The following is a 27,912-nucleotide window of genomic DNA, read 5'->3' as shown; positions in this document are numbered from 1 at the left end:
GAGCCATGTGCAGCCAGGCTCATGCAGCCACCAGACACGGCTAGACTCTCTTTAACACCATCTCGTCGCTTTGTCTACCTATCCCCTTTAAACTCTGCGCGCATCGTGACATTCCACACTCTCTCCGCACTACACACTCCACATCGCACGACACTGCTTTCTCCTTGTTGTCCCGCTACGCTCTCACCCTCACTCTCGCTTGTCGCTACGCTCCGCTCCGACTGGCCTTCTCGGTGGTTTCCAAGGAACCCGACTCGCATCGCGCCCAGCCCACATCACATGGGTGCCGGGTGCTCGTGCGTCACTTGTTCCTTGAACTCTCCTTGAACTCGGTCCTCGCAGCGCACAGTACCGACCTGCGGGAAACCTAGTCCTCTCCCTTGCCGGACCTGTGGACCTGGTCGACCTCGCGGGCTTGCGGGCATTCGGACCTGACGCACGTACGACTCCCCCCTCGCGACGCCGTGTCTCGTGTCTCCGAGCCTCAAGCCCCCGACGTCAGTCCCACGCGCCAAGGTTGCATTCAGCGGCGACAAGAGATTGAGTAGTGGTGCAACAAAGTCGACGCCCAATTCATATCGCACTGCGGTTCTCACCACGCCCCTCCTCCACTCTCTTCTTGCGATCATCGAATCTGACTTTCTCTCCAGATTCAGAAAAAGTCATCTCTACCCTCCCTCTCGACGACCGCACGGATCGCCAACTCCCCTACGCCTCTCGGCTTCATCCCTTCCGCCTCGTCGTCAACTACCTCCCTCCACTCCCATTCGAGCCACCAGAACACGATCAAGCCAGTCTCTATCCTCCGCAAACCTTCCCTCCCAACACTCCCCTCCGAGTCCCTGCTGTCGCCGGCGCCAAAGTCCGCCCCTATCGGCCACTCGACCCATGTCCCGTGGACTCCGACGCCCATCTCTCACAGTCACAACAACAACAAGACCAGCGGCGACAACGGCAGCATGGCGTTAACCGCGAGCAGCTTTGCTTTCCCTCCCCTCCCGCCACTACCGCCCTTCCCCCTCGACTCCAGCAGCAACTATGAGAGCTCGAACCGCAGGTCCGCTCCGGCAGCCACCACGACGTTTGTCGCCGCCTCGGGCGGTCAGCGGCTACGAACCAGGCGGTCCCGGGTGTCCTTCCGCGAGCAAGTCGACGTCTCCGGCGATGGCGAAGCCTCGCGGCCCCGCTCAACAGTCAGCGTCGCTTCGTCTGCGTCTGCACCGGTACGACGGGGATCGCGCGGCGACGATGTTGCCGCCCGCAAGGCTACCACTCCGACGTCCGCGTATTCCAAGCTGTCCAGTGCGTCCGTGTCCTCGACTGCGCCACGGCCCAAGTTGAAACGCGTCGCGTCTTCGACAGCTGTCTTACCCCCGTCGTCCCGAGCGCTGTCGACCGACGACTTTGACGCCTTCCGGCCCCAGACGCTGCGGTATCCGAAGATGCCGTCGGCGCTCGCTCGACTCAGCGATACGTCTGTCCCACCGCCAGCACCGAACACATGGTCGACGAGTCGCAAGGTGACTGCGCCTGCACGAACGAGCGTGCCTCTTCCCCTCTCGACGACCAAAGAGCACCATGTGGCGCCCAGTGGTCACTTTGTGTCCGAGTTTGGCCAGGTCGACGTGCCCTCAAGGCGCGAGCGCACCGTTTCGCAAATCTCCCAGACCTCGTCGCGCAAGGGTAGCGGCAAGACGAGGTCCCCGATCCCTTCCTGGAGCTCGACGTGCCCATCGCTCATCAACGCCCACCGTGCATCGATCGCCTCCACCTTGACGGCGCCCTCAATGACATCGCTGCTGCTGTCGCCTCAGTCACCACACGAGGTGTACCTCCCTAGCAAGGACGAGCAGCAAGCATTCGAGGACCATCTCGCCACACCGTGGGGTGTGGACAGCGGCATGCATGACTCGGACGTGCCCGAGATGGATGCGTTGAAGGAGAAGCGAGTGCGGGAAGCTGATTTGTCTGCCACAGACAGCAGCGTGACAGAACCCGTAAAGCCCCGCGTCCCATCCCGCAGACACCGACAATCCGAGCCGTTACAGCACGCCCCTACGTCCTTCAACGCACCACCATTACCGACACCCCGTGCGGCCGAGCGTCTCCTTCGCCTCCAGAACTCTCTCGCCGATCTGCGAATGCAACGCAGCATGACGCGGTCTCCCGAACCGGAAGAGGAGAGGACGACACCCCGCTTACGAGCCCGCCCATCACTCGGAGCGATCCATACGACGCCAGCCCGGATTCCCTCACCGCCGTCGCCCACGTTCGGCGACCTCGTGCGCTCGGCCCCCCGCAGCGCCCCTGGATCGCTGAAGGGCCGTGCTGCGCGTCGCCCGACATTCGGCCTGTCCGACGATGAGAGCGACCTCGACCTGACGCCTGACGCTGCCGCCTCTGAACGCCGCTCTGCGCTCGCACGTCATCCCCTCGTCCTCTCGCCTGCTCGTGACCAAGACGCGAACCCGCGGTCTGAGCCAGGGCGGGCTCGACGAGGCCCCCTCGAATAGCCTCGGGTGGTCCGGCTCCGAGTCCGAGGAGGAGGAGTTCTCACGCACGGTTGCGCGCATCGCGAGCCGCAAGAGCCTGGCGCCGCAGCGCAAGCTCCAGAAACGCCCCTCGTTACCTGTTGCTCGGATGACGACAAACGCGTACGCGCGCCATTCGCTCGGAACAAACGACAAGGCGTCCCCCGTCACCCCGACGCCGCTCGGCGACCGCCCCGCGTCGGCCATCGGAACCATGCGTCCGAACGGCACGGCAGCCCTCCTCGCCCTCGTTGAGCAGAAGTATGCCTCGTCCCAGGCGCTGCCCCGGCCGAAGAAGTATGTCCAGGGCTGGGGCGCGCCAGAGGTGCTGCACGACGACGAGTGGCCGGAGCACCCGCTGGAGGAGGTGGCCGAGGTGGGCGAGGCGTGGTGAGCACACGACATCGCGAGCGCAGCGAGCATCGTCAATGTCGCGAGTCTGCTCGTCACTGCCTACTAAATCAATGTGCGCGCGCTACATCCAGCCGCGCCTGTATCATCAACATCCCATGTCCCTGTCCGCTCAGCAACGAGCCATGTACATCCCCATCTGTTGTTAAAGCCGTTATACCAACGCTACATATCAAGCCCGCATGAATCTTGTCCACACAAGCGAATCCTTCACTGTACTGACTGTCCGGGAAGCTCTGGGAAGGGGGCAGCAAACAACGCGTAGTCTGGTGTGAGGCTCGCGCAGGCTCGAATGAATTGAAGGAACTCGACGAAAACGTCCCGCACACAGCTTACGAGGTCCATGGGACGAGTCTGGAAGCAGGAACAATTCATGGGTGGGAGGGGAGGGATCCGGAGGGAGGAGTGATGTCATAGCCCATGATCTTGCAGGCCCTGAGGGCTTCATGTTTCACAATGGGCTCGAAACAAGTTTCAGCTTGTCAGACAGTTACGAGAAGAGGGGGCGTCGTAAGCACAGTCTCCGTTGACTTCGGAGACAGGAGAATATCGTGGGTGAGACAACGCAGACCCAGAGATGCGGGATGTGTGGGTCAGATGTATATCTGTGTGTGTGTGTTTGTGTGTATCGGACGAATCTGGTGGCCTTTCGGGAATTGACAGCGGCCAAGACCGGCCGCGTTCGGCCGGCGAGTCGGAGAACGGACGTCGGAAAGTCCGGAGAACACGGCTTCTCTGCTACATCGCGTCTCCGGAGGAAAGGATGAGGGAATGGGGCGTGCTTTGATCCCTGTCGACCCCCGTAGCCCCCGACGCTGCGGTCGTTACCTCCATATGCAACTGAGATGTCACACATGAGTCGAACAAGTCGGACCGCATGAATGAACACTACGCAAAGCAGGACGTATGAACTGACATGGACCACTGGCACTTGTCACCAGTACAACTGGGCCGAACTGGAAGATACATGGGACGCGGACAGTACAGTGCAACTGAGGAGAGGATACCGACTTATCACCAGTATGCCTGACCAACCTGAAGATGCAGAGTATGTGAGCACATCGCCTACTGATGCTACCGCTCGCAGACTTGGCATGCAACTTTGCAAAACCCGTATACAGGAGGGCAACTGTTATGAAGAGAACAGTGTCTATAAACTATGGAATCATGCCTACTGTATGCTGAAGTTAAGACCGGCCGCGGCGGCTCGAGATTGACGGCTGCGAAGGGTGGCGCCATCGATCGAGATTCCGTGGTATGGTGGTACCTCTGCGCTGGCTGTTTATTCACACCACAATCCTCGCCCTGATAACGCTCGATGACACTCCATGCTTACTCGTACTGTCTGCATCCCTCTAGTGCTACAGTTATCTCACAAGTTACAAGTCATGTGTACTCAAGGTGTCTCAAATCTTCATGTCGGAGCCACGACGGCAAGGTCACGCTCGCCTTCGCCTCTTCGAGGCTGCTGGCGTGGGAGAGTCTTGACCGGGGTTGCGACCGGCGGATCTTTTCCGCGCGGCGCCGCAAGCAAAGGGGGGGAAGGGAGAGCGAGGGTGTGGACAGGGGCATGGGAGGAGGCGGAGGGCGTTGCCGGGTTTTCGGCGGCTGCCAGATCCGATCCGACTGGCTTGAGCCAAAGGCAGAATGACAGCCAGAGGTGGCCCTGGCTGTCGGCGTCGAGATCGTTCTGGCCATAAGTGAAGAGGTGACCGCCGAAGATCCTTCGGACCTCGACGCGCACGGCGGCCGGGTCGTAGGACGGGTCCGGACTTATGACCCTCAATTTGACCCAGGTGTACTCGTTCTCCGGGGAAAAGTACCGGTACAGCTGGTCTTGGGGGAGGGGAACCGTCAGCTGCTTGTTGCATTTGACGCCAGGCATCAAATCGGCGACCCGCAGCATGGTCGGAATATGCCGCACTGAGCGATGTTGGCAGGGGCCCAGATCGATGCGGCCCTGTCGTCAGAATGTCAGTCACTAGTTTTTACCCACATCTCGGTCGCCAGCGAGTGAAGCTCTGGAGATATCGGCTTGCCTGTCTGCTGGCTTTACACGCCTGATGCGGGACACCGATGTGCACTGGCAGCCCGGCATCAGCCCCTCGGCGTCTGAGTCTTCCTCGGTCCAGTCCTATGTGGAGTCAGTCAAACATTCAAAAGTGGATGGAAATACAACAGTACTCACTTCTAGTCCCATCAAAGACGTGTCGACCACCTCCTCGTCCATGAAGTCGAGCTCGCCCACTGAGTCGTCTTCGTGCAACGACTCCTCTTCCAGCTCGGGGACGGGGCCGATATGTCCATAGGCCATCGTAAGGGACATGTCGCTCCGTCGTCGCCCGACGGTGTGTCGGGGAGCTGCTCGTCCCTGTGGGCCTCACCTCCACCGCCCATAAGAGCGGGCAGCGTAGCCAGCGATGGCAGGGGTCGGTCCGCGATGCCTGGGACGATCGGTGCAGGAATCGGGAATGCTGGGTGTTGGAAGCCCAGCAGGGCCATCACTGGTTGGGCGGCGGCGACAGCGTTGACTATACCCTCGTAGGCCTCAACGACGCGTCGCACAGCCTCAACGACGCGTCGCACAGCATCAACGACGCGTCGCACAGTTGCTGGTGAGAGCGTTGGCCCCCGCGTGTCGCAAAGCCTAGTGCGACTGGTATCGACCGCAGTTGACAATACCTTCGTAGGCCGTGACTACGCGTCGAACGGTGCCCGGAGAGAGCATTGGTTCCGAGGCAGGTTCGGCACCGGCGTTGTCGGTGAGCCTAGTTGGGCCGGGGTCGATGGAAGTGGTGTGAGACGTAGGCGCGGGGCAGCTTTTGGCCTTGCCCTTCGCTACGTCCAAGCACTTCCGCATGAAGTCAGAGACCCCAGTCGGCGTAGCCCTCCCAGAAGTGCTGGCTTCACTTGACGCTTCGAGAGACGGGGGTGTCGCCCATGTGCTTCCCCCAGGAGCACCGGACTGACCGGGCTCGGGTGTCCAGTGCGACTCAGTTGACATCTTAGGCAAGTGTTAGCTAGAGTCGTGCTAATGGCGTTCGTCCGTTGATGGGGGAGAAATCGAACTTACGGTGGTGTGGTTTCTCAGAGGAAGGCCGTCATCGAGTGGCGGGGGGTGGGGCTGGTATGGGCCCGACAGTCGGCTGGATGTCAACAACGTTTTCGAGGCTCAGACGGGGATTGATCTGGCTAGGAGAACGGCAACATCGTGCTCTTCCTGTCCTTCCCCGTATATCTCCGCTCTTCCAAAAGCTCGCTACTCACAGGCTGGGGATCGACTCGAGAATCCTCGCGGGCGACATGTCCCCATGACAGGAAGTTGCCCTAGTCCTTCCTGGCGGTAGACCCACTGAGCTGCCGCTGCCCAAACGAGAACAGGAACGAGCCGTCCCGCTCATCGGACACCATGACGCACATGATCTTGGGGTCAAGGTTGGACGTTGAGAGGTCCCTTGACCCCGGATCGACCAGTCGCAACAGCACTGCGCCTCCGCTAAGACCGGAGAGCTTGGCCATCTCCGCCTTCGGGAAGGGCAGGGAGATCCCAGTTATGTCCGACGCCGACATCTTCTGGCGGTCGGCGACGGCATGGAGGGTTCTCGGCAACACGGTCATCTTGAGCGCCGTGGTCTTGGCGTCGACGAAGACCTGTCGTTAGCAAGGGTGGTCTGCTGCTGAGACATGAGATGATCGTGACCAGATACAGTTTTTGATTGACACGATCGTTAAGAAGACTCACCTTGCGTTCCCCCGTTGCCAGTGCCGTCCAAATCCCGCGCTGTTGCTTGCTGGTTGCCAGCTGACCATCAGCAAGCTACTCAAGCGCTGGTTTGAACAATGTTGAACTTACACTAGCAATGTCCGGCTCAGCAAGCGGCGGCACGTCCCCGGAGCTCGCCTTGTCCGTCGTGCCAGTGCCTTCCCCGTTATTCGGCTCAGACGCGTCGTGCAGGCGGCCAGGACCGAGGCTCTCACTGCCCAGCGTCTCGTCTTTAAGGCCCTGAAGGGAGGGGGCGGATGCCGCTCGCCTATGCAGCCCACCGCCCTGTGAGCCGTTCCCGAGCGAGAGCAGGCGTGGTGTAGGGCGGAACGAAACTCTCTGGGGGCGAGAGCGAGAGGCTGGGCCAGCGACATCGGGACGACCTTGGTTGGCCTTGGTTGTGGAGGGTGGCTCAGGGTTGGCGGACTGTAGCGGCGCCACAGACGGCTTGCTGGAGTCTTCGCCTATGTAGCCCACCACCCTGTGAGCCGTTCCCGAGCGAGAGCAGGCGTGGTGTGGGGCGGAACGAAACTCGCTGGGGGCGAGAGCGAGAGGCTGCGCGGCCGACACTGCCAGCATTGACGCTGGTGGCTGGCGGCTCTGGGTCGGACTGCAGCAGCGCCACAGGCGGCGTGCTGGACTCTGCTGCTGCCGCCACCAGTGACTGCAGGAATTCCTCGGCGCGGCGAGCCGCAGGCACCAGGTCCCGGAGGATGGATACGGCCGTGTCGTTGTCTGGAAGCGCAATCGCTGGAACTGGCGGATGGACCGGCGCTGGGGCCGACGCTGCGGAACTGGCGGCGGAACGGGCGCTGGGGCCGATGGGGCGGAAGGAACGAGCGGGCGTAGAAGCTCGCGCGCTTCGGCAAAGGAGTCCTCGATTGACCTTCCTCTCTGAGTCCTGTGGCTGCCGATGCTGGGGGTTTCGGTGGCAGTCGACGCCGAGCCAGATCCACTCGCCGAGGACTTCTATGACAGTCAGCACAAACTGCGTCCCAAAAAGTGGGCTGGAAATGACAGGCACGCTACTCACGATCCTCTTGGTATCGAGCGGAGGGTCCTCGGGGATGGGGGAGAGAGGTGTGGTCGATAGAGCGCGCTTCCGCTTGACGGGCGCAGACGACGTAGACGCAGGCATGGTTGTGGCAAAGTGACTTTGTGATAGTGGGAGTGTTATCAAGAAATATTGAAGCAAAGAAGAAACGTGTGGGGTTGTTGTGAGAAAGGCCCGAATCAGAGAGTGACTGGAGGTCAGCTGTGTAATTGAGTCTTGCTCGGGGAAGGCAACCCCGTGCTCCACACTCCACATGTCCGCAAGTCTCTCGAAGGACGTGGCTACTCACCGGGGGCATACGCACATTTGATTCGTCAGGCTCTTCCTCGCGTGCACGTCGGCACCAGTCGAACAAGGTCCTCCAATGTCGCTCGAGAGTATCATTTCTGGCGAACGACCGGGCGGAAATGGAAAAGAGATAGGTCTTGTTCACCGGATGCGAGACCAGAACACACATCTCTGATGGGCGCAAGTCTGAGATGGCCAGGTCTGCAGTCGATGTACAGACCATTCTCAGATGGACCTGGGCAAGGGGATCCTGAATGTACTTCTCCATGGCTGCTCTGGGGATGGGAACAACCACAGCAGTCACGGCTGGATCGGTTCCCAGGCTGCGCAAGTATCGCACAATTGGACCGAGGGCGGTGATCTTGTACTGCGCCGACTTCTTGTCTACCGTGACCTGTCGTTAGAATGAATCGTCAGCGACCCAGTCCTACTCACGATCTTGCCCTCGCCAGCCAGCTCTTTCCAGACGTCTCGCTGACGCTGCGTTGTCTGCCGATTGTTAGCCAGTCTTCCCGAGGTGTGTGGAGCCAGGTGAAACTTACAGCCCTGTCCGACACGTCTTGCTTCCCGTCCGTGACCTCCCGTGCGTCGTCAGCCCGTCTTGACAAACCAGGCTTAAGCTTCGAGCCCATTGCCGAGTGATCTCTGAAAGCGCTGCTGAGATCTGGGGCTGAGACAGCCCGCTTGTGGCGACTAGCGGACTGGCTGATGAGCTCCGCGATTTCGGGGATCTTGGAGACGGGGCGAAAGCTGTTGCGCACGAAGCGCCGTCCGGTGGCCTGCGCCGAGCTCTGCCCTTCCCCGAAAGCCTGAGGCAGGCTCTGCGCAAGTTCGGGCGCCTGCGGAGGGCCAGATACGTCGGCGCAGAAGACGGTCGCCGTCGGAAGGCGAGGTGAGTGGGAACGAGCCCTCAGAGCCCCTATGTGGTCGTAGGCTCGTTGCAGCACCGACGCTATGTCCCGCACCAGGGCTCCTTCAGTGTCCTCAGACGGGACAGGCGGAAAAGGCAATGGAAGCGGCCATCCGGACGGGGAAGACGGGGGGCGGGAAGCTCAAGTTGTCGAGTCCGTCGTCTCGAGCGATCGTCCTCTTGCCCGAAGACGCCACCTGCGATGTCGCCACCTCGTAAGTTTTCTGCCATTGTCAGCACAATTCATGTCATGGCCAATGGTCCAAGAATAACGAGCATGCAACTCACTGTTCTCTTACCAGGTGGTGTCGACAAGCTGATAAGGGGTGGACTCTCCGGAATAGGCGAGAGGGGGTTGGACGAGTACGATGCGGCACGTTTCCTCTTGCTTGAGGCCGACGACGGAGTGGTGGCGGGCATTGAAGACAAGAACCAGGAAACTTGGGCAGAAGAAGAGAGTGCGTGTGAGGAGATCAAAGCTGTGGCGAACGTTGGGCGAGTATAGGAAACTTTGTTACAAGGAACGGGGGTCGGCCTTGGAAAGTAAAGATCCAATGTCGAGCAAACAAGTCAGGCGAAGTGCAAAGGAGCGTGGAGGGAGGGGCGGGGAAGAATGCGGCTGGGCATGCTTTCTCTTGTCCGGCGCAGACGATGCGGACGCAGACATGTTCGGGGTAATATAAGGGACTTGATGAGAGTGGGAGTGTTTGTTCTCAAGAAGGAAGGCAAGTAGTTGAGCAAGGAAGAAACGTGAGTGGAAGGTGATGAGAGAGGAAGGAAGACCAGTTGTGAGATGAAGGGGTTAAGAGGCTTCGGCGGCGAGCAGCGGGAGCATTCTCGAGGCATGCATGCTGCACAGCTGCTGTGCTGCGCAAGCCAGTATGGCGCAAGGCGCAGCTCTAAGCGGTCAGCAGGCTGCGCCGTGCAGCCGTGGGTGTCTGAGCCGAGGAACTAGACCAGGACGCCATATTGACGAGGTGGATCACGGTCAGATGGGGCACAATCTTCCCAATCGCCACTGGCCCCGCTCTCAGCTTCAGGCACGAGATTGCGTCGAGTCTGCCTAATCATAGGTCTGTCGTTCGAGTGCGCGTTCTGAAGAGGTATGCAGCAACCACGCATAGAGATGCTTGCAGGCAGGTCCATGGAATCGAGGTTGTGGACAGACCGGACGCCATGCGTTGTTGCCCCTTCGATAGGCAGATCCACAAACACGCAGACAACGCGCTGGCTTATCTGAAACAGTCGGCCTCCGGGATGCACTGGCGGCGCGACCACCCTGGCCTAGTGACGCCTCCCGGCTCTCTTTGCATCTGCGCGTCTTGCTCTTGCATCTGCGCGTCTTGCTCTTGCATCTGCGCGGCTGCTCATTATCGCATTCCAAAGAGATCGGAGGGGTGCAGGGACGGAACAGATGCATTGGCAGGTGCACCAGTCTTGGCCGCCAGTTTGATGTGTGACATGCGGAAGCTTTCATGGCGTGGGGGTTTGGATCGAGCGCGTGGTGCTGGGGCCGGAAGGCTTTCCGATGGTGCCAAAGGTTCGTCGAGCGACTCTGGGGATCTGCTATGCCGCCGAGCCCGAGGGCGCGCTGGCCGAGAGAAAGCGTAAGACCTGTAAGGCGCGCACGACGCTTCCGACTAACTGATCACATGCTTAGTCGTTCCTGTCCGAGCCTTCGTCGTGAACGCAGCAGGTCGGTGAGTGAGCCGTGGGAGAGTGAAGTTGGTCAGGCGCGATGAGATTGCACCCCGCAATGTCAAAACACCTCAAGATCAGGATGGGAACTTTGCCCACCGTGGGAACTTAAAATCATACTCACCCTGGCTGGCCACCAAGCGTGCGTCGGGGTGACGCCACCTCCTGTTACGTAACCCAATCTTCCCGCTACCTGCGGGATCTCAACTGTCGACGACCGCCCTACCACCGCACAACCACCACCCAGCCTGCATTACAGCCCCTCACGACGATATTCCACACCCTCCTTCTTCACACTCCCTCATCTGCCTTTCTCAAACGAACATTGCATCGGACACACAACAACCATGAAGGTCTCGGCCATCGTTCTCGGCGCCATCGGTGAGTCCTCCCCCTCTTGGCGTTCTTCGCTCCACTTCGCCACCCGGCCGATAGTTGCGACTCCGCTCAATTGTTGAGGACATCGCAATCGCGGCCGAGGCTTGCGATGACGGTGTCGGAAGTAGTCTGCTTTCGTGGTTTTGGAGCGTGCGCTAACATGCAGCGACGACAGCCACCACAGCGTCTGCAGCGGCTCTGCCCTTCGGAGACGGTGAATGGAAGTTCCCGAACATCCGCATCGGATACGCCGGCGCGCACCACGACTATGGCAACCTCGATAAGCGCGGCATGATGCCGTGCCACCAGGCTCACGGTGCTGTCCAGCGCTCGAACCAGCCCAGCGGTCTCGGACGGCTGCTCGCTCACCTCGGCTTCGACTCGTACACGGTCTCGCGCTACGAGCACCACCACAAGCACGATGACGGTCACAAGGGCCACCACAAGGACCACAAGCACGAGGGCCACCACCACGGCGACGTCGCGTTCCAGAGCGAGGGCTCGTTCGCTCCTCCGCCGCAGGACGCGGAGATGCGCATCCTCCCCATCTTTGGTCAGAAGGCCGACGAGGCGTACGCCGAGAAGCATGTCGCGGCCCAGCCGGCTCAGCGCCCGCACTACCACGGCCATGGCCACGGCCACGGTCACGGGTACCACCACCCGCACGCCGCGGCGCACCGCGCCCTCAGCGCCGTGCTGTACAAGCTCGACCACGCCGGCGAGGCCGTGACGGCCTTCATCCGCTCGCTGCGCTTCGACGCCGCCTACCTCATCATCGGGTACATTGTCGGCGGCGCGCTCGGCTTTGTCGCGGCCCGCAAGATCCGCCAGGCGCGCGCCCGCCGCAACGCAATCCGTCTCGACGAGGAGACCGCCGCGGCTGAGCAGGCCGTCGTCGTTGACGAGAAGGCGCAGGCGTGAGCGATACGTCAGCACCTTCCAATTATAGAACTGTATCCACCCTCCCATCTCACACACGTCCCATCCATCTCCATCTCCTCTTCATCTCCTTGTAAAAATCGCTCAATATCTGATGTATACGTTTTCCGTTGTTGCTTCTGTGCTATTCTCGTCTCGCAGCCGATATCATGAGGCAGTGGTGGCGAGAGAGATCTCGGCTGTGCGCGCCCTGTGCTATTTGTAGCTTGGGTGTGAAGACGGGGAGAGAAGGCTGGTGTTGAGCTTGTTCAGATCCGGAGAAGCATGCGAAGGCGTCAGACGGGCATGTGTACCCCTGGACGCATATCTACGACTGGCCGTGCTGCGAGTGCCGAACGGTATCGGTGCGATAGCGGAGCTGACTACGGGAACCAAACAGACCAGAAAGATCGGCGCCGATCAGAGACACTCCGCGAATGTCGGATTGCGTTTGGTTTGATCCTGGTTGTTGCAGTCACAGTACATCCTAAGACGCAGGAGACGGTAGGTCTTTGCTATGACAAAAAAGACGAATGTACATGCCACATGCTCTACGATGGTCTAGGCTCTGCCTCCCTCGCTGCCGCTCCTCCCCCAGCACTACAGTCCAAGAACCTCCGCAGCCACACCACACCTGAACGCAGTGACTCGGCTGACTGTCGGCTGCGGCCGAGCACAGCGGGGGACGCAAACTGCGCGGTCGGCCACTCCCTGTCGACACGGCTCGCTCGCTCCTGTATGCTTACCGCGTCATCGGGCTTCCGGTCCGCCGCGGCGTGCTGTTCCCAGACATGGAGAGCCGCTTTGAGTGTCGGTTCCCGAACACGCCGGATGAGGACGGCGTCTTGGCCTTGGCCGCGTTCGCGATGAGTTCCGAGATCATGCCATTGCTGCTGTCAGCTCACCGATTCCGGAGTCAGCTCAATTCCCGCTGGCTCATTGCCGGCCGGCCCGTTGGTCCGTTGGCGTGAGGCCAACGCCACATCCAGCCCGGCCGCCGCTGCGCATCTCTTGCGCCTCCGCCGGACAGCCCTTGATGGTCTCGCTACTCACTATGTCTCGTGGTCTTGCTGTCTCGCGTCCTTCAGTTGAGCGAGGTACGCGAGCAGTGCGCTCGCCTCGTTCGTCGCGCGGACTAGGTCTCGCTGCACTGCCTCTAGCTTGGAGAGACTGTACAACTTGAGCTTGTCGTCCTCGATCGCGCATAACTCCTCGGCCTTGCTGAAGTTGAGCACAGGTTTGGGACCCAAGCCGTGCTTGTCCTCGCTGACGCGCGGAGGTGGGTTTGTCGCCAGGTCCGTCGTGATCTTGAGTGGCGGTAAGGTGCTGAGGCGATGCGACTCAACCTCGTCGAGATTCACCGGGACACCCATTGCGATCAGATGGTCGCGGCGTACCCGGGACCGCGTCCAGTCCAGAGGCTTCAGCATTGGCGCCGTCGTCAGTTGGGCATAGGCGTCTCGGCTGCAAGTCAGTTACAAAGTCTCCTATAAACTCACTTGCTCTCGTGCACAAGCACTTGCGAGAGTCCACCCACTGCCCGCGGCTCTTCCTCCGTTAGGCCCTGCGGGGAGATGCCAAGTGTGTCCTGAATCGCGAGCGCTAGCTCTCGTCGTGGTGGTACTGGACGAAGGGACAGTGCGTGCTGAAGTCAGTTTGCGAAGTGGCGACATAACTCACCCAAGTCCGCTCCGCGATCTCTGGTGGAGGCGGGGGCGCGGCAGCTTCAGGCGGCGGGTTGAACCCCTCGTCGAAGTCGTCAAAGTCGCCAAAGTCCTCCGAAGCCACCGGCTCCGCAAAGCTGTCCCCAAAGTCGTCAAATCCGTCGTCGTCAAAACCGTCCCCGCCGCCTGGGGCACCAAAGTCGTCGTCTCCGAACCCACCATCGTCACCGAAGCCACCGTCATCGAAGTCATCGCCGAAGCTGACTGGTGGCGGAGCGAGAGGAGGTGGGGCATGTGCCGGCGGCGCGAGCGCTGGTGACACTGCTGGCGGTGTCGTCTCATCTCCCCAAGCTGCGTCCTCGTCCATCCTCGCTTCCTGCTTCGGCTCGGATTCCGGTGTCGGCGCCTTGTCCTCAAGGGTGAGGGCCTCCATCTCCTTCTCAGGCGAGGAAGGAGTGGCGTCGCTCCCCATGCTTTTCCTCGAAGTCGCTTCTGGACATTTGACCGGACTGGCTGGAGCTGAATCAGCCTTCACTGGGCTTGTCGGGAGGGAAGCCGGGGGCTCGCGCTGACCTGGCGGGGCTGGCGGGGCTGCTCGGGCCGCTGGACGTTTTGGAAACGGCAGCAGAGGCGGTATCGGCCGTGTCTGCCCACGGGTCGTCCATTGTAAAGCCGTACTTGGTGTAGTGGATGTTTCGGTAGATGCCCGTCATTCTTGGTCCTGTTGTCGCGTCGAGGTGGAGGGTGGAGGCACGCGAAGCCGACGTTCGGACGGGAGCAATTTGGGCTGGGTGGCGGCTGCTTGCGGGAGTCGATCGGAGCGAGCGACTGGATGATGCTAACGACAAGACGCTACTGCAGTGGAGAGGTGGGAGGCTGTGATGGCGAGCAGAGCAGATGCAGCAGTCAGGAGATGTCGGTGGGGCTCGGAATTGGTGATGCGCATGGTCCGTTTCGATGGACTGTGTGTAAAGGGATGGAGAGGTGAGTAACTGCAGTGGGAGATCGAACGAGGGTCCAGGATATGGAACCTGCCAACACCGCCGGCTTGATCTGGATTACTCTCGCATTGGCTTCCCAGAAGCCTTAGAGCACGCCCCTGACAAGTGGTTTACACTTTCGAGCTTAGGCTAGCTAACGGTGTCAGACGTCGGCAGCGTGTGGATGTGGACAGGGTACCGCAGAGTGTGCTACATGCTGCCAATCTTCAAACCTCTCGCATCGAAAGTCACGCATAAAGATCATGATGAGCACTTCGTTGCAATTCCATCAGCCGTAAATTGGTTTGCATGCATGTAGAAGTCCCGGAAGTGCATCGTCGAAAGACCGACCAGTCGCGGACCGGATCCGTGCCACGCCCCAATCGCCACTGCTGTGTGACGCCACCGCGTCGTCAAAACAACGTCACTATCCAACATTTCACCGTCACCCTTCCTCCATATCTCCTTCTCCACAAACCACAATGCCGCCGCTCAGCTTCCTCCGCGACTCGCCCGTGCCAGATCCGAGTCCCGAGCGTCTTGCCGCGCTCTACGCATTCACTCGTGCGCAGGCGACGTCAAACCCTGACGGCTATGCAAGCAACGTAGCGTGGTGGGGCCAAGTCCTCGCCGCCGGACTGCAGGAAGGTACTCTAGGGGATGCGGACGGAAGCGGTAGCGCCGCCTCTTCGCGCGCCGGCAGTGCTTTCAAGCCCGACCTGGCCAGTGCCTCATCGAAGGGGCCAAGGGACACACTGGTCCTCACGGTCGACGACGGGCTGTTGTCAAGAGTCACGCAGGACGGGCGACGGCCAAAGGGCCTCGGCGGCGTTGTTGTAAGTACCTCTATCGTTGGAAAGGATGCGCCGACAAGCTGACGGAAAGGAATCACTCGCTTCAGAGCGTTCGCTGATGAGGCTTGCCGCGTACAATGCCCTCACGTCTGGCGTTGAGCAGGGACCGGGACTCGCGCGCCGAGCACTGGGCGCAGGGCTGGGCTTGATCGGCGGCCTCGTCTGGGGAAAGGGTGCGCCGGCGCCTGAAGAAACGTGCTGGAAGACGGCGCAGGGCAGATGGGTCCACGTCGGCAACGTCAAGGTGAGTTCTCGCCCGACCTATGAGGCGGCTGCGACGTCCTTCGCGGCACACCTCGCAGCCAACCCGCCGCTGCACCACAGTGACTGCCTCTTCTCCCGAGCGACCTTCCTCGAGACATTTGCGACGACAGCACCAGAAGCTCCGTTGACGAAGCGAGACGTTGACGTGCTGCTTCTGTACCTACAGCGAGACGTAGGATCGGTGCAGATCGACGGTGACGTGAGTTGAAGCCACGTCCCGAAAACTGACCTACAGGTGATCAAGGTCGCTTCTCCTCTTGGCCTCGGCGAGGGTCCCATCACGGAAGCGGACCGTGGCACGCTCAGCGTGAAGAGCACCCTCGCGGCTGTCGAGGCACAGATCGAGGACATTGAAAGCCAGAGCGCGAAAACAATGGACAAGGTTCGCAGCTCGCTGAAGGCGGGGCAGAAGGCCGGCGCCGCAGCGTACCTGAAGAGCAAGAAGGGTCTTGACGACGTGCTCTCCAAGCGCATCGCGACGGGGGAGCAGCTCCGCTCAGTCCTGCGATCAATTGACGACGCGAAGAGCAATGCTGAGGTGAGGCCTTTTCAAGCTCTGTTGCTGCCGATGCTTAGCTGACACCCAGATCATGTCCGCGTATGAACTTTCGACATCGTCTCTTGCCTCGGCGCTTGCTGATCCTCGCCTGTCCCCGGACCGTATCGCGAACACGACGGACGCGCTTGCCGACGTCCTCGCCGACAGCAAGGAGATCTCGGACGCGATCGAGATCGGAGGCGCGCAGGCTCGCCAAGCCGCGGGTGCGCCCGAGTTCGACGAGGACGAGCTCGCCGCCGAACTCGATGTGCTCGTGCTTGAGGAGAAGACGGCTCAGAAGGAGCGCGCGGAGCGGGAGGCCCGCGAAGCTGTCGCGCGGAAGGAGGCCGAGGGGAAGGCTGCCGCGGCACGCAAGGTTGCGGAGGAGAAGCAGAAAGTCGAGGAGAAGGAGAAGAAGGAGCGCGAAGAGCGAGAGCGCGCTGCACGAGTGGCCGCCGCACAGCAGGCAATCAAGTCTAGTGAGAAAGTCGCAGAGAAGACGGAGGGAAGCAAGATGACGGAGGAGAAGGAGCGCGCCGAGCGCGAGCGTCTCGAGAAGGAGAGCCAGCGCCTGCCTGCCGAGTAGCTAGAGTAGACATATGATCATAAAGTTTTATGCATTCTAAGGCTGTTGTACACATTACTACGCAATTAGGAGACAAGGATGAAGACGAGGAACTGTAGGTTAGATTTACCCGTCTCAAAGATCCCATCTAATCAACTCACAAAGATGATGAGGACGCCAAAGATCTTGAGCATGAGCCACCGATTGGAGGAGATGCTCTCGTAGTACTTGAGGAGCTGTCCGTGAGCCGCGTTGATGTTCATGTCGACGTCGTGGACGTTCTGGTCGATCGTATCGATGCGTTCGCGCTGCATCTGCACAAGGCTCGCGAGTTGCGAGAACATGCCTCCAAGTTCCGAGATGGTGCTCTCGATCGTCTCAATCGCGTTCGACCGCGACTGGATGAAGTCGTCCTGCTGCTCCATGAGCTGCATCTGCTGGTAGTCCTGGGTCTGCTGAGGCTCGTCAATGTTGAGGGCTAAGAAGTCTGCGCCGCCGTCGGGGGCGGCCCGCGTTTTGCCCTTGAGCCCGCTTCCTGGTCCACCGGCGGGAGCGAAGAGGAGTGAGTCTGTGATATTAGCTATATCAGTCGTACTAGGCAGCTCACCCTTCGCTGGCGCGGGAACAGCTGCGGCACTCGTCGTGTGCATGAACTGCTCTGTCCGATCCCGGCTCGCCTTCATGTTCTGCGTACGAAGCTCGAGCACGTCCTGGAATCCCATCGCCATCTCCTTCACCCGGCTTTGCAGCAGCGTCACCACATTCGAGTTGTGCTGCTCCACCGCCTTTCCGCGCGCGTCGTGGTGCGTCTTCGTATATGTCGCCAGATCCCCGATCTGCGAGTTCAGGTGCGACATGTCCTGCTTGATGATATACGTGAGCTCCGAAATCTCCATGGGACGGTCATCGAACAGCGTCTTGCGCTTCGCCACTGGGATGTTAGCGTTATGTTGGCGTCTTCCCTCGGCGGCCGGTGGCCGCGAGCAGCGATTGCGGACAGCAGTGAAATGGTCACCCTTGTGCACTGGTACCAGCTCTATGCGCGCTGTTGCCATGGCCAACGTCCGTGCAGAGGCAAGGTCATAGACGCGTAACCGGCCCACAGGCCGTGATGCGCTCAGGAACCCTGTAAAGTTCTGCCCACGGAGTAACTCACACTGCGCCAACTTCTGCAACTTGTGCGTCGTCTGCGTGATGTCCTTTGCGATTTGTCCCGCCATGCGCCCGAACTCGCTCGGGTGCTGCGGTCCAGGCTTCGGCGTCGAGCGCGGCGTTGAAGCTGCAGCGGTACGCGCACGAATGGACGACAGGGCCGAGTGGAACTCGGACGTGCGGTCGCGGGGTGACATGGCTCAGGTAGCGCTCAGCGGCGAGCGGCGGGGAAGGTGTAGGTGTCGGGGGAAGGAAGGCGGTCGGAGGCTCGAGGGCAAGCAACGATCAGAGGGTGGCTAGAGAGCGACAGCCGTCGGAAGGAGCGATCGGAGAAGCTGTCGAGATGTATTAGGGCGATGGAGTCGTGTATCCGGAAGCAGTGGCAGAGCAAGCAAGATAAGAGTCGTTCGTGAGGCAGTGGTGAGGTGGAGGTGCTCCTAGCTCCTCACCAACCCGTGGCCAGCACAGCCAGGGCGGCGGGCGTGGAATGGCTGAGGTGTCGTCCACCGTACGGGGCGCTTTGCCGACACGTCATAATTTTGATAACGTACCACGTGACTCCCACCCAAACGCAAACGTATCAACTGCTCATCTCACAAAGACGCGCTCAACGACCTCGATAAGATCAACAACACCTCTGCATCGACAGCACGCATCGACCCCGCCTCGCATCGACTAGACGGCTAACGGACGACACATACCCCGATTCATCGAACTTTCTCCTCAAAAGTCGCCGCTTCTCAGTTGAACAGAGTGCAGATTCAAGATGTCGCGCCCGAGTCAGCCCGAGCTTAAGAGTGAGTATCCCTCTCGCTGCGCCGCACTTGGCATTTATGATGGGACGTCAAAGAAGAATTTAGGACTCCGAGAAAGTCCCGGAGAACGTCTCTGACGACTCCTGGGCGCAGAAGATTTGGTTGCGGTTGGTGATGGCGGTCTCAATGACTGGGAGTGACATCATCCGACACTGCTTCCCGTTAGGTCATGGCTGGACGACGTGCAATGATCTGGAAGGGACTGTTCCGAACTGTCGAACTTATGAGCTTCTCATGCCCTTTCCTGCAATGCAAGTGTGGCGCACTAATCGCTGTGACTTTCTGATAGTAGCTGACTTCAGAATTTATGGACCGTCGTCTCTTCATCCACATCCAGGGCGGACGGCAGGTCTCGGGAGTCCTGCGCGGATACGACATGTTCCTGAACCTCGTCGTTGATCAGGCGTACGAGGAGCTCGGCGGAGGCGAGCGGAAACCCGCTGGAATGGTCGTGAGTACTCTCAGCTCCATCCTGTCGAGCCACCTTGGTCACGATGTTCCGGCGCTCGAGATTAGCTTAGTCCTTCCTGGCAGTGAAAGCTGACATTCCAGGTCATCCGTGGCAACTCTGTCGCCTCGATGGAGCTTCTCGATAGCATGCGACAGTAGATGGTAGAGCGATAATGAGCGAGGGCAGACCACCAGTAGATGTATGATATATGGCTCCGTACGGTGTACGCAAGCGGAAGGATCACGGGTCTCGATCAGACTGACTTGAGCGCTGAAGGGGCACGTTTGACGCAGGAGTGACAGGGGGAAGAAGGCAAGGAACGCGAAGGGCCAGAGTGCTCGTCAGAGGGTCGCTGGAAAGGCGGGTGAGTTTGATATCGTGCAAGCAGTGAACTTTGAGCTGTTAGTTGCCTCTCCGCTCCTCACTGCTTAGGAGTGAGAGTGACTTCTTCCCAGCGTCTACCATTGTCAGTACGATCTGCTCCTTTTTGTCGACACCGTCGATATTGGGAGTCAGTATGGGAAGAGGACGAGCCGCGAGAGGGAAGTCGGCAAGATCGTCTGTCAGATGATGCAGAGTTTGTCGTAAACTGCAGCAGTAAGCCTTATGAGGATAGACGCGCGACACGCTCTGCGTTTTACGTCGTGCTTTTGTTGGTGCGACTGATCGGGGACGAATGTGGGGCAAAAGTCTTGACATGAAAAATAAGTCATGGTTCCGAGATAAGATAGTGCGGGACATCGGCTGCGCTGGGGAAGGCCAGGTTACGCGAGGTGGTCGAATACAAGTTCCATGTGCAGATTCTCGGACCATGGTCTGTTTGTGAGCCTACCAGAGTGCTGGATCGTGCAGGTCACAGCGCTCCGGTCTCGGCGCTGCGGGGGGTGAGGCTCGGCACAGGGCAGTGGTGGGGCTTCCAGCCAGGGGAAGATCGGCCAGGTCCGTTGCCTGCCGCCGCCAGCCAACAGCCAGGCAGAGGACCTACGCCAGCATTCCAGCTCCGCCCGGGGGCCCCACGGCCGGCACACCACTTCAAGCTCCGGCCGAGTGTACAATGATGATACAACCACCGACTTTGTGCATCGCCTGCAGTCTCGACCAGCCCTGCCAGCCCGCTGGAGCCTGCTTAAAGCATACGTTCTTGGCGGGGCGCTGCTTTCTCTCCCAACTTCATCACCATGTCCCTCGCTGCTCGTCTTGGAAGGACTTCCCGGCTCGTCGCCCGGCCGGCCCGTCACGATCACTCGTCACCGTTTCCCGCCCCGCTGCTCCTCAGCAGACGGAGCGCGTCCGTATCCCCCTCAACGACACTGCCCGCCTAGCATCGTACGGCATCACTGTTCGTGGATTCCACGCCTCGCTCGCCCGCCCCGCTACCTTCCACTTCAAGCTCCACGACATTGGAGAAGGCATCACCGAGGTCGAGGTTATCAAGTGGTTCGTCAACGTTGGCGACACGGTTGAGGAGTTTGACAACCTGTGTGAGGTTCAGAGCGACAAGAGTGTGTAAGTGTCGAGGACTTGCCGAGGGGCCTGAGCCTGGCCCCCGCGAGTGTGCAAGCTATATGCCGAACTGAACGAAGCTGACCCCAGCGTCGAAATCACTTCCCCGCATTCGGGCAAGATCCAATCCCTGAACGCCGAGGCCGGCAAGGTCGTGAAGGTCGGCCAGACGCTGTGCGAGATCGACGTCGATGGCGAGGTCGAAGATGTCGAGGTTCCCGAGCAGTCTGCGCCTGCCCCTCAGGCTCCTCCGGCGCCTAAGGAGACCGAGCCCGTTACGCGCCGCGACCCCGCCCCTGCCCCTCCTTCCCCTCCTCCCGCTCCCAAGCCGGAGCCGACCCAGTCCAACGCGGCCAAGCCCCACCGCCCCGCGCGCCCGCACCCGCTCGACGAGACCGCGGTCCGCTCTCAGCCGTGGTGAGATTCCCGACTCCGTCGAGGCCAGGCGTGAGGGCGGTGGCGGCTCCAAGCGCATCGTCAAGGCTTCGCCGGCCACGAGGACGCTTGCGCACAAGCTCAACGTTGACCTGGAGTCCGTTACGCCTACTGGTGACGGCGGCCGTGTCACGAAGGAGGACGTCGAGAAGTACGCTGCTGGCGGCTCCTCCGCCCCTGCTCCTGCTGCTCGTGAGGCCGCCCCTGCCCGCGAGTCTGCCCCTGCTCCTCGCGCCGAGCCTGTCTCGCGCCAGTCTGCCCCTGCCCCCGCCCCTCAGCCGGTCTACTCCTCGCACCGTGAGAGTGGCGAGACGCACCGCATGGAGCTTGGCCGCAACCGTAAGGCCATGTACAAGGCCATGGGCTCCATGGGTTCGGTTCCTCACTTCGGCTACGTCCACAGCCTCGACCTGACCAACCTCCTCCCGCTCATGAAGGCTGCCAACCCCGTCAAGCCGCCCAAGCCTTCGTACCTCGCGTCTGACGTGCCCTCGTCGCTTGTCCAGAACACGACGGCCGCCAACGGCGAGGAGAGGGAGAAGACGTCCATCCTGGCCTTCCTCGTCAAAGCCATGGCTCTCGCGCTCGACGAGCACCCCATCATGCGCTCTAGGATCAAGGAGCGCGACGGCGAGCGCTGGCTCGAGGTCGCCGACGACGCGGCTATCGGCATCGCCGTCTCCGACCCCAAGGCGGGTCTTGTCACCCCCTCCCTCCCGCCGTTCGACCCCCGCAACAGCGTGGGCAGCATCAACCAGGCCCTGACGCAGCTCCGCAAGACGGCCACGCGCCCCAGCGCCCCGCCAAACATCACCATCTCCTCCGTTGGACCCCTCGGCGAGGCGAAGAGCGCCATGCCCGTCCTTCCCCCCGGAGGCGGTGTCGCTATCGCTGCCGTCGGACGGGCGGCTTGGGAGAACGAGCTCGTTGCCCGGAACGGAAGGAACGGCGACGGAAAGGTCTGGGACATGACGCCCGACGAGGTTGCCGGACTCGGAACGAAGCCGGTCCTCAAGTGCAACGTTGGATGGAGCGGAGACCACCGCGTGCTTGAGGGAGCGGAGCTGATTGCGTTCACGGAGACGTGGAAGCGATACGTCGAGGAGCCGTGGCGCTGGGTCAACATCTAGACGCGCTCATGCGGAGCGAGAGCGAGCGAGACGTTAGTGTAGAGGTGTTTTCTTAGACTGCATTGCATGAATACTCAGTAATTTGTATACAATTTTCCTGGGCTGTCATCGGATTGAGCTGCACGACGAGAAGTGTTAATATTGAGCTGTGTACCGATCGGTGTCAACAGCTCCCTCTAAGCTCACCCGTCAATGCATCGCACTTGTCAGCGAGTAAGGCGTTGCGTCAGTGTTTTCATTGCACACTCGCAGAGCCATGATGGGCTTGTGTCATTGATGCAGAGCAAGCCGCAGAGATTCGTCTGTACGGTGAGGAACATCGGGATGGTGTTTAGGACAACTGAAGCGAAGGCTTAGCGAACGTGTTGACCGACCTCCTCTAGCGTCGATGAAATCCGCGGCTCCGAGCGATGATTGCCGGAGTGACAGCACGTGTCTGGAACGGGTCACTGAATTCAGCCGTTACCATCTCACAAAAATTTGACTCTCATTCCCACATTCCTCGTTTCGACATGCATTTGAGGAGGCATTGCGGGTAGGACTGCTTAGCCACAGTGTAAAGGAGAATTCGGGAGAACCTGTCACGCCCTTTGGGGCAGTCATAGGTCCAGACTGGGGAGGAAGGCAGGTGGGGTGGACGGCTAGGCACTCGTGTCATGAACTAAAGCCAGATAGGGATCGCAGGGAACGTGTACGACAGCCTCCACTTTTGCCTGGCCGACCTGCTATTGTCGCTGGTTGTTGAGGTAGTGGGCTCTAATATGCATTGTTGCGACGAGCACAGCGACAGACAAAGCCGTACAGCATGCAGCTGCGCATTCGTCTGCGCATTCCGGGTTACCGGCCCGAAGACTGCGCCGCTGTGCCCAGCAAAGCCTCGGCGGTGAGATAAGGGTGGAGGGGGATTTTGCGTTGCCCCACTTTTCGCCACTGAGCTTGAACAATCATGACGCTGAGATCACAGTGTCACTCATGAGCGTGGGTCACCGCATGCACACTGTGTCTCCAAACATGCACCGCAGTGCATAGCTTATGGATTGTGTTCTACCACGAAGCGCCGTGAGATACGTACCCCTCTTCTCTTGTAACAACACTCATTTGACGATCTCTGGCTGCGGGGTGACGACCACCTTGAGAAATCGGCGTCTTCGCACCTTGGGTGACCCCTTTGACCCTAGTCACCCTCGACTCTCCATACCTCGTCCCCCGCCGTACCTGTTGGACCACACCCCCGCCGCCCTCATTTCTGCCGACACACACCCAAGACTCGACAACAACAACAACAACACCTCTCTCACTATTCTGACCGCCGTTCGTCATGGGCGACAAGGCAAAGAACAGCAAAGTCGACATTCCCACTGACGACGATCCGGGTGAGTACTTCTCTTGCCGCCTTCCTTGCCCGCCGCCGCGCTGCCCGCCTGTACCTGCCCGCCGCCGACAGCGGATACCACGTTCGTCCTGTGCACCAGGCAACAACCCAGCATCCCACACACCTCCGCCCGTTGCTATAAAGCTGACGCTGTCCCCTCTGACCTGCTCGAACTTCTTGCACATCTCAACCCCTGACGCTTGGCCCTCTCCTTTGGCTTTTCGGCTCCACCCGTCTGAAATCTTGGCACGTTGCTGCGACCTGCGATCTGACCTCGCACTGCCGCACCGCGCACAACGCACCGCCGCACTTGGCCTGGACTGTCACTATTGCACTATTGCAACTGCGTTCACCCGTGCGCTCCCCTCTCAACTGTGCACACCCCACACTCTGCTCGATCACCACTTCCCCACATTGTCAACTTCACCATGTCGACCATGACCCTTCCCCCGATTGACCCGCTAGCCTCGCAAGCGTTCGTCGACGAGGCCGGCGCGCCTGCCACGCTTCCCGATGTCGGCGACGGCGGCGAGCAGAGCAAGCTCAAGGTTCTCATGGGCCTGCTCAAGAAGTGAGTGACGCGTCACGGTGTGCCGCGACGCGGCCGCCGATCAATGTTCACATCGACTTCCACGTTCGTGGGTTGATCCGGCCAGAAAAGGAGCCATTGCCGCCGGCAACGCTGTTGCAGCACGCCAATGGTGTCAAGCGGTAAACTTGGTCCTTGATTCAAAGCAGCCGCAGTGACTACCGTCAATGAAGCCCTCGCGCCGCTCGCCCTGGTTGCACCCTTAGGCTTGAGACTGACAGCAGGCTCGTCGGCGTCAAGGACGTTGCCACCCTCCGTCTCTCTCTCCCCGCGTCGCTGCTGGAGCCCATCCCGAATCTCGAGTACTGGCAGTATGCGGACCGAGCCGACGTCTTCGCTGCGTGAGTGTCGAGCCGGAACGAAAGGGGCGACTGTGCGCAGGAATGCCTCGGACATGACCGCCTGAAGCTTCTCCGACGTCGTTCAAGCTGACGAACAGGATCGGCGACGCCGACGACGAGTTCGGACGGATGCTGGGCGTGCTGCGATTCCTGTTCTCGAAGGACCTCAAATTTGTGCGCGCGCGCCTCGGCAAGCCTTACAACTCTGCGCTGGGCGAGCACTTCCGCTGCGCGTGGCGCGTGCCACCTTTACACCTTGACAAGCGCGGCGAGCCCATCGTGCGCACCCACATCCACGTACCGCTACCGAACGAGCCGGCTTACGGAGGGCAAGGTGGCTCGGGCTGGTCAACACCAGTGCTCGCGCCGGAGAACGGAGGCTTCAGCTCCGAGGTCTCGTCCCTTAAGAGCTCGCCGGGGCTCATGGCCCGCAAGGACAAGCTGACGGCACCGAGCCAGGCTAGCTTCGACATGAGCGCCCTTCGCCAGGCTATCCCGGGACCTGGCGACGAGATCCTTCCTCGCGAACCAGATGCGGGCGTGAAGGACAGCGAGAAGACGACAGTTGTCTTCCTTTGCGAGCAAACCAGCCATCATCCCCCAGTCTCAACGTATTACTACGGATGTCCAGAGAAGGGCATCGAGGCTGTTGGCGTTGACCAGATTGTTGCCAAGGTTTCCTTCCCTTGTACGTCTAAGCTTCTGATGGTCGCAAGTTAAGATAGCTGAACCACAGCAATCCGCCTCGGCCCCGGACCTCAGAACAAGGGCATCTTCATTCGGATCACCCGTCCCGGCCCTGGACAAGGGGAGGAGTACCAGATCACGCACCCCGACGCGCAGGTGAACGGCATCCTGAAGGGAAGCTACTACGGCACTATGAGCGATGTCGTCAGCGTGACTGTGCGCGGTGGCGAGGAGAAGACAAAACTCCGCACGCTGATCGAGTACAAAGAGGAGAGCTGGCTAGGCAAGCCGCGCTTCGCGCTCGAGGGCGTCATCTATCGCTCCACTGAGGAAGAGGGCGAGGAGTACAAGAAGATCAAGTCTGTGCCGAGCGATAAGGTCGTCGCGCACCTCGAAGGCAACTGGATGCGCCAGATCAAGTACAGGATGAAAGGGGAGAAGGTGAGTCACCTCTGACCAGTCCCAGCTCCAGCGACATCGGAACTAGAGCTGACGAACAGGAGTGGAAGATCCTGCTGAATCTCGACGAACTTGCGTTAATCCCGAAGCTTGTTCGGCCACTCTCTGAGCAAGATGCCCAAGAAAGCCGCAAGCTCTGGGATCCCGTGACGAGCAATCTGATTGCGAAGAACTGGGGCGAGGCGACAAAACAGAAGCAGGTCATCGAGCAGCGACAGCGTGATAAGGCGGCGGCTATGAAGGCGAAGGGCGAGACGTGAGTACAACAACTTTCTGTGGAGCTGGAGGAAGAGCTGTGGTTGCTGTGTGGAATGGAGCCGGCGGCTGTCACCGCATCGTGGGTGACTCGAGGCCATCGGCAATAGGGGAGTGGGATGTCACCGAGGAACGGGCTTGCCTGCGTTCCATCAACCCGCTGCCGCCGATGGCGTTCCAAGGTGCCGGCGGGGTTATCCTCGGCACTGTTGGCGCCATGACGCCGGACGCCCGACGCCACGGGCAGCAGGACGATCCCTAATCGGCGCCGCTCTGGTGCCCTGTGCTGGCGTTTCGTGTCGCCCTCACCTCTCACCTTTGTCCGACATCCTTTAAGCACTGCCAACTCTGCCCTGCGGCATGCGGTGATCTTGCTGCAGAGTGCAGTAGGTGATCGGAAACGATACGGAAGCCGGAATCGATGCCGTGTGCCGACAGGAGAAGTGGGAGTGGGATGCCGGGTGGAAGCCGGATTCCAGCGATTAGAGTTCAGGTGGTGAAACTGGCCTCCTGGACCTCTTTCCACCCGGGGTTCGATTCCGGCGGACTCGAGTTTCATCCCCGTCTGCGTGCCGGCAGCACGCGAAGCGATTGCGCGAGTGACAAGAGCCGCTCGTGATGCGAGCGAGACTTCCGGAGCAGAGACAGGATGCGTAGAGGAAGGAGGCAGCTGCCCGAAGCGTTTGGCTGACATACAGACACGAGCCCCGCTTTTTTGAGGCCGAGTACGACGACGGCCGCCCCGTGCTCACTGATGAGGGACGAAGGGTCATCGAGGAGGAGACGGCGAGGGTGCAGCCTACGTTGGAGTGATGGAGGGGGTGGCGAGTGAGCTGTAGTCGTTGCCGAGGGGTGTCACGGTCCCTCCAGCTGCGCCATTCCAGCGCTGGTCGCACGGAGATCATGATGGTGTTAGGATACGCCGTAACTAGACTTGTTTAATGAATGACGATTATCTCTTCATCTTCTGGTCACTGAGGCTACTGAGCGAGAGGGAGATGCATCCGCAACAATGAAAACCACGCGACGCGCTCTCCATCATCCAGCTCGCCGTACGTGGGCATGAATAGCTGAATGTCCCGATGCAATGGGCCAGGCTGGTTGCAATTCGAGTGCCTCTCTGAGTGTCCTGCCCGCCTGCCTGCTGCACGGGCTATCTGTTTTATCAATCTATCATGAATGAGAGCGGGCGCGTCGGCGCTAAAACCTGCAGCCATGTTTGTGAAACGGGCTAGCCGGTGCGTTAAACCTGATCCAAGGGTATTCAGCATAAGGGACCCGGCTGAATGGTCTGCCGGGCGGGACGCGAGGGACCTGTCAATAACGGAATCTGTCTCTGATGGCTCCTTCAACTCGCATCCTTGCTTGTTGGCTAGCCTGGGTAGCGTGCAAGCCTGTTTGATGCTCGCCCCCGTTCGTCCTTGGGCCTTTGCACTGCTCGGCGAGGACAGCGACAGGGCAGAGAGAGCGGCATGCGCATGGCCGCCCGTGCATCGTGTTCTCGGTCTCAGCCCCTCCAGAGGCGAGATCGTCCTCGCCCTCATCCTCCCTTCTCTCGGTGTCTGCCCGTTGGATCCTCTGGTGGGTCACTCGCCTTTGCTGGAGTCCGCCCCGCACAAGAGCGAGATTGAATCCGAAGCAGACTAGCAGACTAATGCCCAGTAAAGTGTCCCCCTTGTGTCGTCCACGAGTACCAAGGTGGAGAGCTTCCGACACGGCCAGAGGTACCCCGACGAGGACCCCTGATGCGCGCTGGGTCGCGCGTCGCGTCGCTGCCGTAGCGTATGTAGCTTGGTAACGTGCAGTTCATAGCAGCAGCGTGAGGATCGAGAGAAGCCATGGCCAAAACGCGCAACCAGGGGATGCACCCCCGGCATCAACTGGGTATCACCACCGGTATAGCAGGC

At 60.4% G+C, this 27,912-nt stretch overlaps 11 protein-coding genes across 11 annotated transcripts; 6 read left to right on the top strand and 5 right to left on the bottom strand.

Moving 5' to 3' along the window:
* Window positions 1–279: 279 nt before the first annotated feature.
* On the top strand, window positions 280–2,513 carry A1Q1_00452 (uncharacterized protein; the record flags this gene model as incomplete). Its single annotated transcript, XM_014326101.1, has 4 exons — window positions 280–296; window positions 343–440; window positions 490–497; window positions 651–2,513. 4 exons carry the CDS (start codon window positions 280–282, stop codon window positions 2,511–2,513), a joined length of 1,986 nt encoding a protein of 661 aa, XP_014181576.1.
* Window positions 2,514–4,356: 1,843 nt separating this feature from the next.
* A1Q1_00451 (uncharacterized protein) lies at window positions 4,357–5,268 on the bottom strand (the record flags this gene model as incomplete). Its single annotated transcript, XM_014326100.1, has 3 exons — window positions 4,357–4,865; window positions 4,935–5,076; window positions 5,131–5,268. 3 exons carry the CDS (start codon window positions 5,266–5,268, stop codon window positions 4,357–4,359), a joined length of 789 nt encoding a protein of 262 aa, XP_014181575.1.
* Window positions 5,269–5,589: 321 nt separating this feature from the next.
* Window positions 5,590–9,377, bottom strand: A1Q1_00450 (uncharacterized protein; the record flags this gene model as incomplete). Its single annotated transcript, XM_014326099.1, has 12 exons — window positions 5,590–5,946; window positions 6,016–6,088; window positions 6,210–6,305; window positions 6,361–6,593; window positions 6,685–6,744; window positions 6,796–7,186; window positions 7,233–7,674; window positions 7,739–8,441; window positions 8,483–8,536; window positions 8,590–8,966; window positions 9,043–9,181; window positions 9,246–9,377. The coding sequence occupies 12 exons, from the start codon at window positions 9,375–9,377 to the stop codon at window positions 5,590–5,592; spliced, it is 3,057 nt and encodes a 1,018-aa protein (XP_014181574.1).
* A 1,625-nt stretch (window positions 9,378–11,002) lies between these two features.
* On the top strand, window positions 11,003–11,954 carry A1Q1_00449 (uncharacterized protein; the record flags this gene model as incomplete). The annotated part of the gene is made up of 2 exons (XM_014326098.1): window positions 11,003–11,036; window positions 11,209–11,954. The coding sequence occupies 2 exons, from the start codon at window positions 11,003–11,005 to the stop codon at window positions 11,952–11,954; spliced, it is 780 nt and encodes a 259-aa protein (XP_014181573.1).
* Window positions 11,955–13,003: 1,049 nt separating this feature from the next.
* Window positions 13,004–13,324, bottom strand: A1Q1_00448 (uncharacterized protein; the record flags this gene model as incomplete). Its single annotated transcript, XM_014326097.1, has 1 exon — window positions 13,004–13,324. One exon carries the CDS (start codon window positions 13,322–13,324, stop codon window positions 13,004–13,006), a length of 321 nt encoding a protein of 106 aa, XP_014181572.1.
* Window positions 13,325–13,553: 229 nt separating this feature from the next.
* On the bottom strand, window positions 13,554–14,328 carry A1Q1_00447 (uncharacterized protein; the record flags this gene model as incomplete). Its single annotated transcript, XM_014326096.1, has 3 exons — window positions 13,554–13,574; window positions 13,632–14,124; window positions 14,189–14,328. 3 exons carry the CDS (start codon window positions 14,326–14,328, stop codon window positions 13,554–13,556), a joined length of 654 nt encoding a protein of 217 aa, XP_014181571.1.
* Window positions 14,329–15,077: 749 nt separating this feature from the next.
* A1Q1_00446 (uncharacterized protein) lies at window positions 15,078–16,837 on the top strand (the record flags this gene model as incomplete). The annotated part of the gene is made up of 4 exons (XM_014326095.1): window positions 15,078–15,431; window positions 15,481–15,912; window positions 15,958–16,251; window positions 16,301–16,837. The coding sequence occupies 4 exons, from the start codon at window positions 15,078–15,080 to the stop codon at window positions 16,835–16,837; spliced, it is 1,617 nt and encodes a 538-aa protein (XP_014181570.1).
* A 65-nt stretch (window positions 16,838–16,902) lies between these two features.
* Window positions 16,903–18,165, bottom strand: A1Q1_00445 (integral membrane protein sed5; the record flags this gene model as incomplete). Its single annotated transcript, XM_014326094.1, has 2 exons — window positions 16,903–16,929; window positions 16,978–18,165. The coding sequence occupies 2 exons, from the start codon at window positions 18,163–18,165 to the stop codon at window positions 16,903–16,905; spliced, it is 1,215 nt and encodes a 404-aa protein (XP_014181569.1).
* Window positions 18,166–19,159: 994 nt separating this feature from the next.
* A1Q1_00444 (tricarboxylic acid cycle-related protein) lies at window positions 19,160–22,302 on the top strand (the record flags this gene model as incomplete). Its single annotated transcript, XM_014326093.1, has 8 exons — window positions 19,160–19,234; window positions 19,336–19,388; window positions 19,528–19,635; window positions 19,690–19,792; window positions 19,966–20,283; window positions 20,439–20,740; window positions 20,828–21,137; window positions 21,178–22,302. 8 exons carry the CDS (start codon window positions 19,160–19,162, stop codon window positions 22,300–22,302), a joined length of 2,394 nt encoding a protein of 797 aa, XP_014181568.1.
* A 1,800-nt stretch (window positions 22,303–24,102) lies between these two features.
* A1Q1_00443 (uncharacterized protein) lies at window positions 24,103–26,010 on the top strand (the record flags this gene model as incomplete). The annotated part of the gene is made up of 5 exons (XM_014326092.1): window positions 24,103–24,245; window positions 24,437–24,604; window positions 24,703–25,292; window positions 25,341–25,732; window positions 25,792–26,010. The coding sequence occupies 5 exons, from the start codon at window positions 24,103–24,105 to the stop codon at window positions 26,008–26,010; spliced, it is 1,512 nt and encodes a 503-aa protein (XP_014181567.1).
* Window positions 26,011–27,220: 1,210 nt separating this feature from the next.
* Window positions 27,221–27,652, top strand: A1Q1_00442 (uncharacterized protein; the record flags this gene model as incomplete). The annotated part of the gene is made up of 1 exon (XM_014326091.1): window positions 27,221–27,652. The coding sequence occupies one exon, from the start codon at window positions 27,221–27,223 to the stop codon at window positions 27,650–27,652; it is 432 nt and encodes a 143-aa protein (XP_014181566.1).
* Window positions 27,653–27,912: the final 260 nt, after the last annotated feature.

Source organism: Trichosporon asahii (assembly GCF_000293215.1).
Source record: "Trichosporon asahii var. asahii CBS 2479 unplaced genomic scaffold scaffold00020, whole genome shotgun sequence".
NCBI lineage: Eukaryota > Fungi > Basidiomycota > Tremellomycetes > Trichosporonales > Trichosporonaceae > Trichosporon > Trichosporon asahii.
This window is presented reverse-complemented; position numbering and strand designations above follow the sequence as displayed.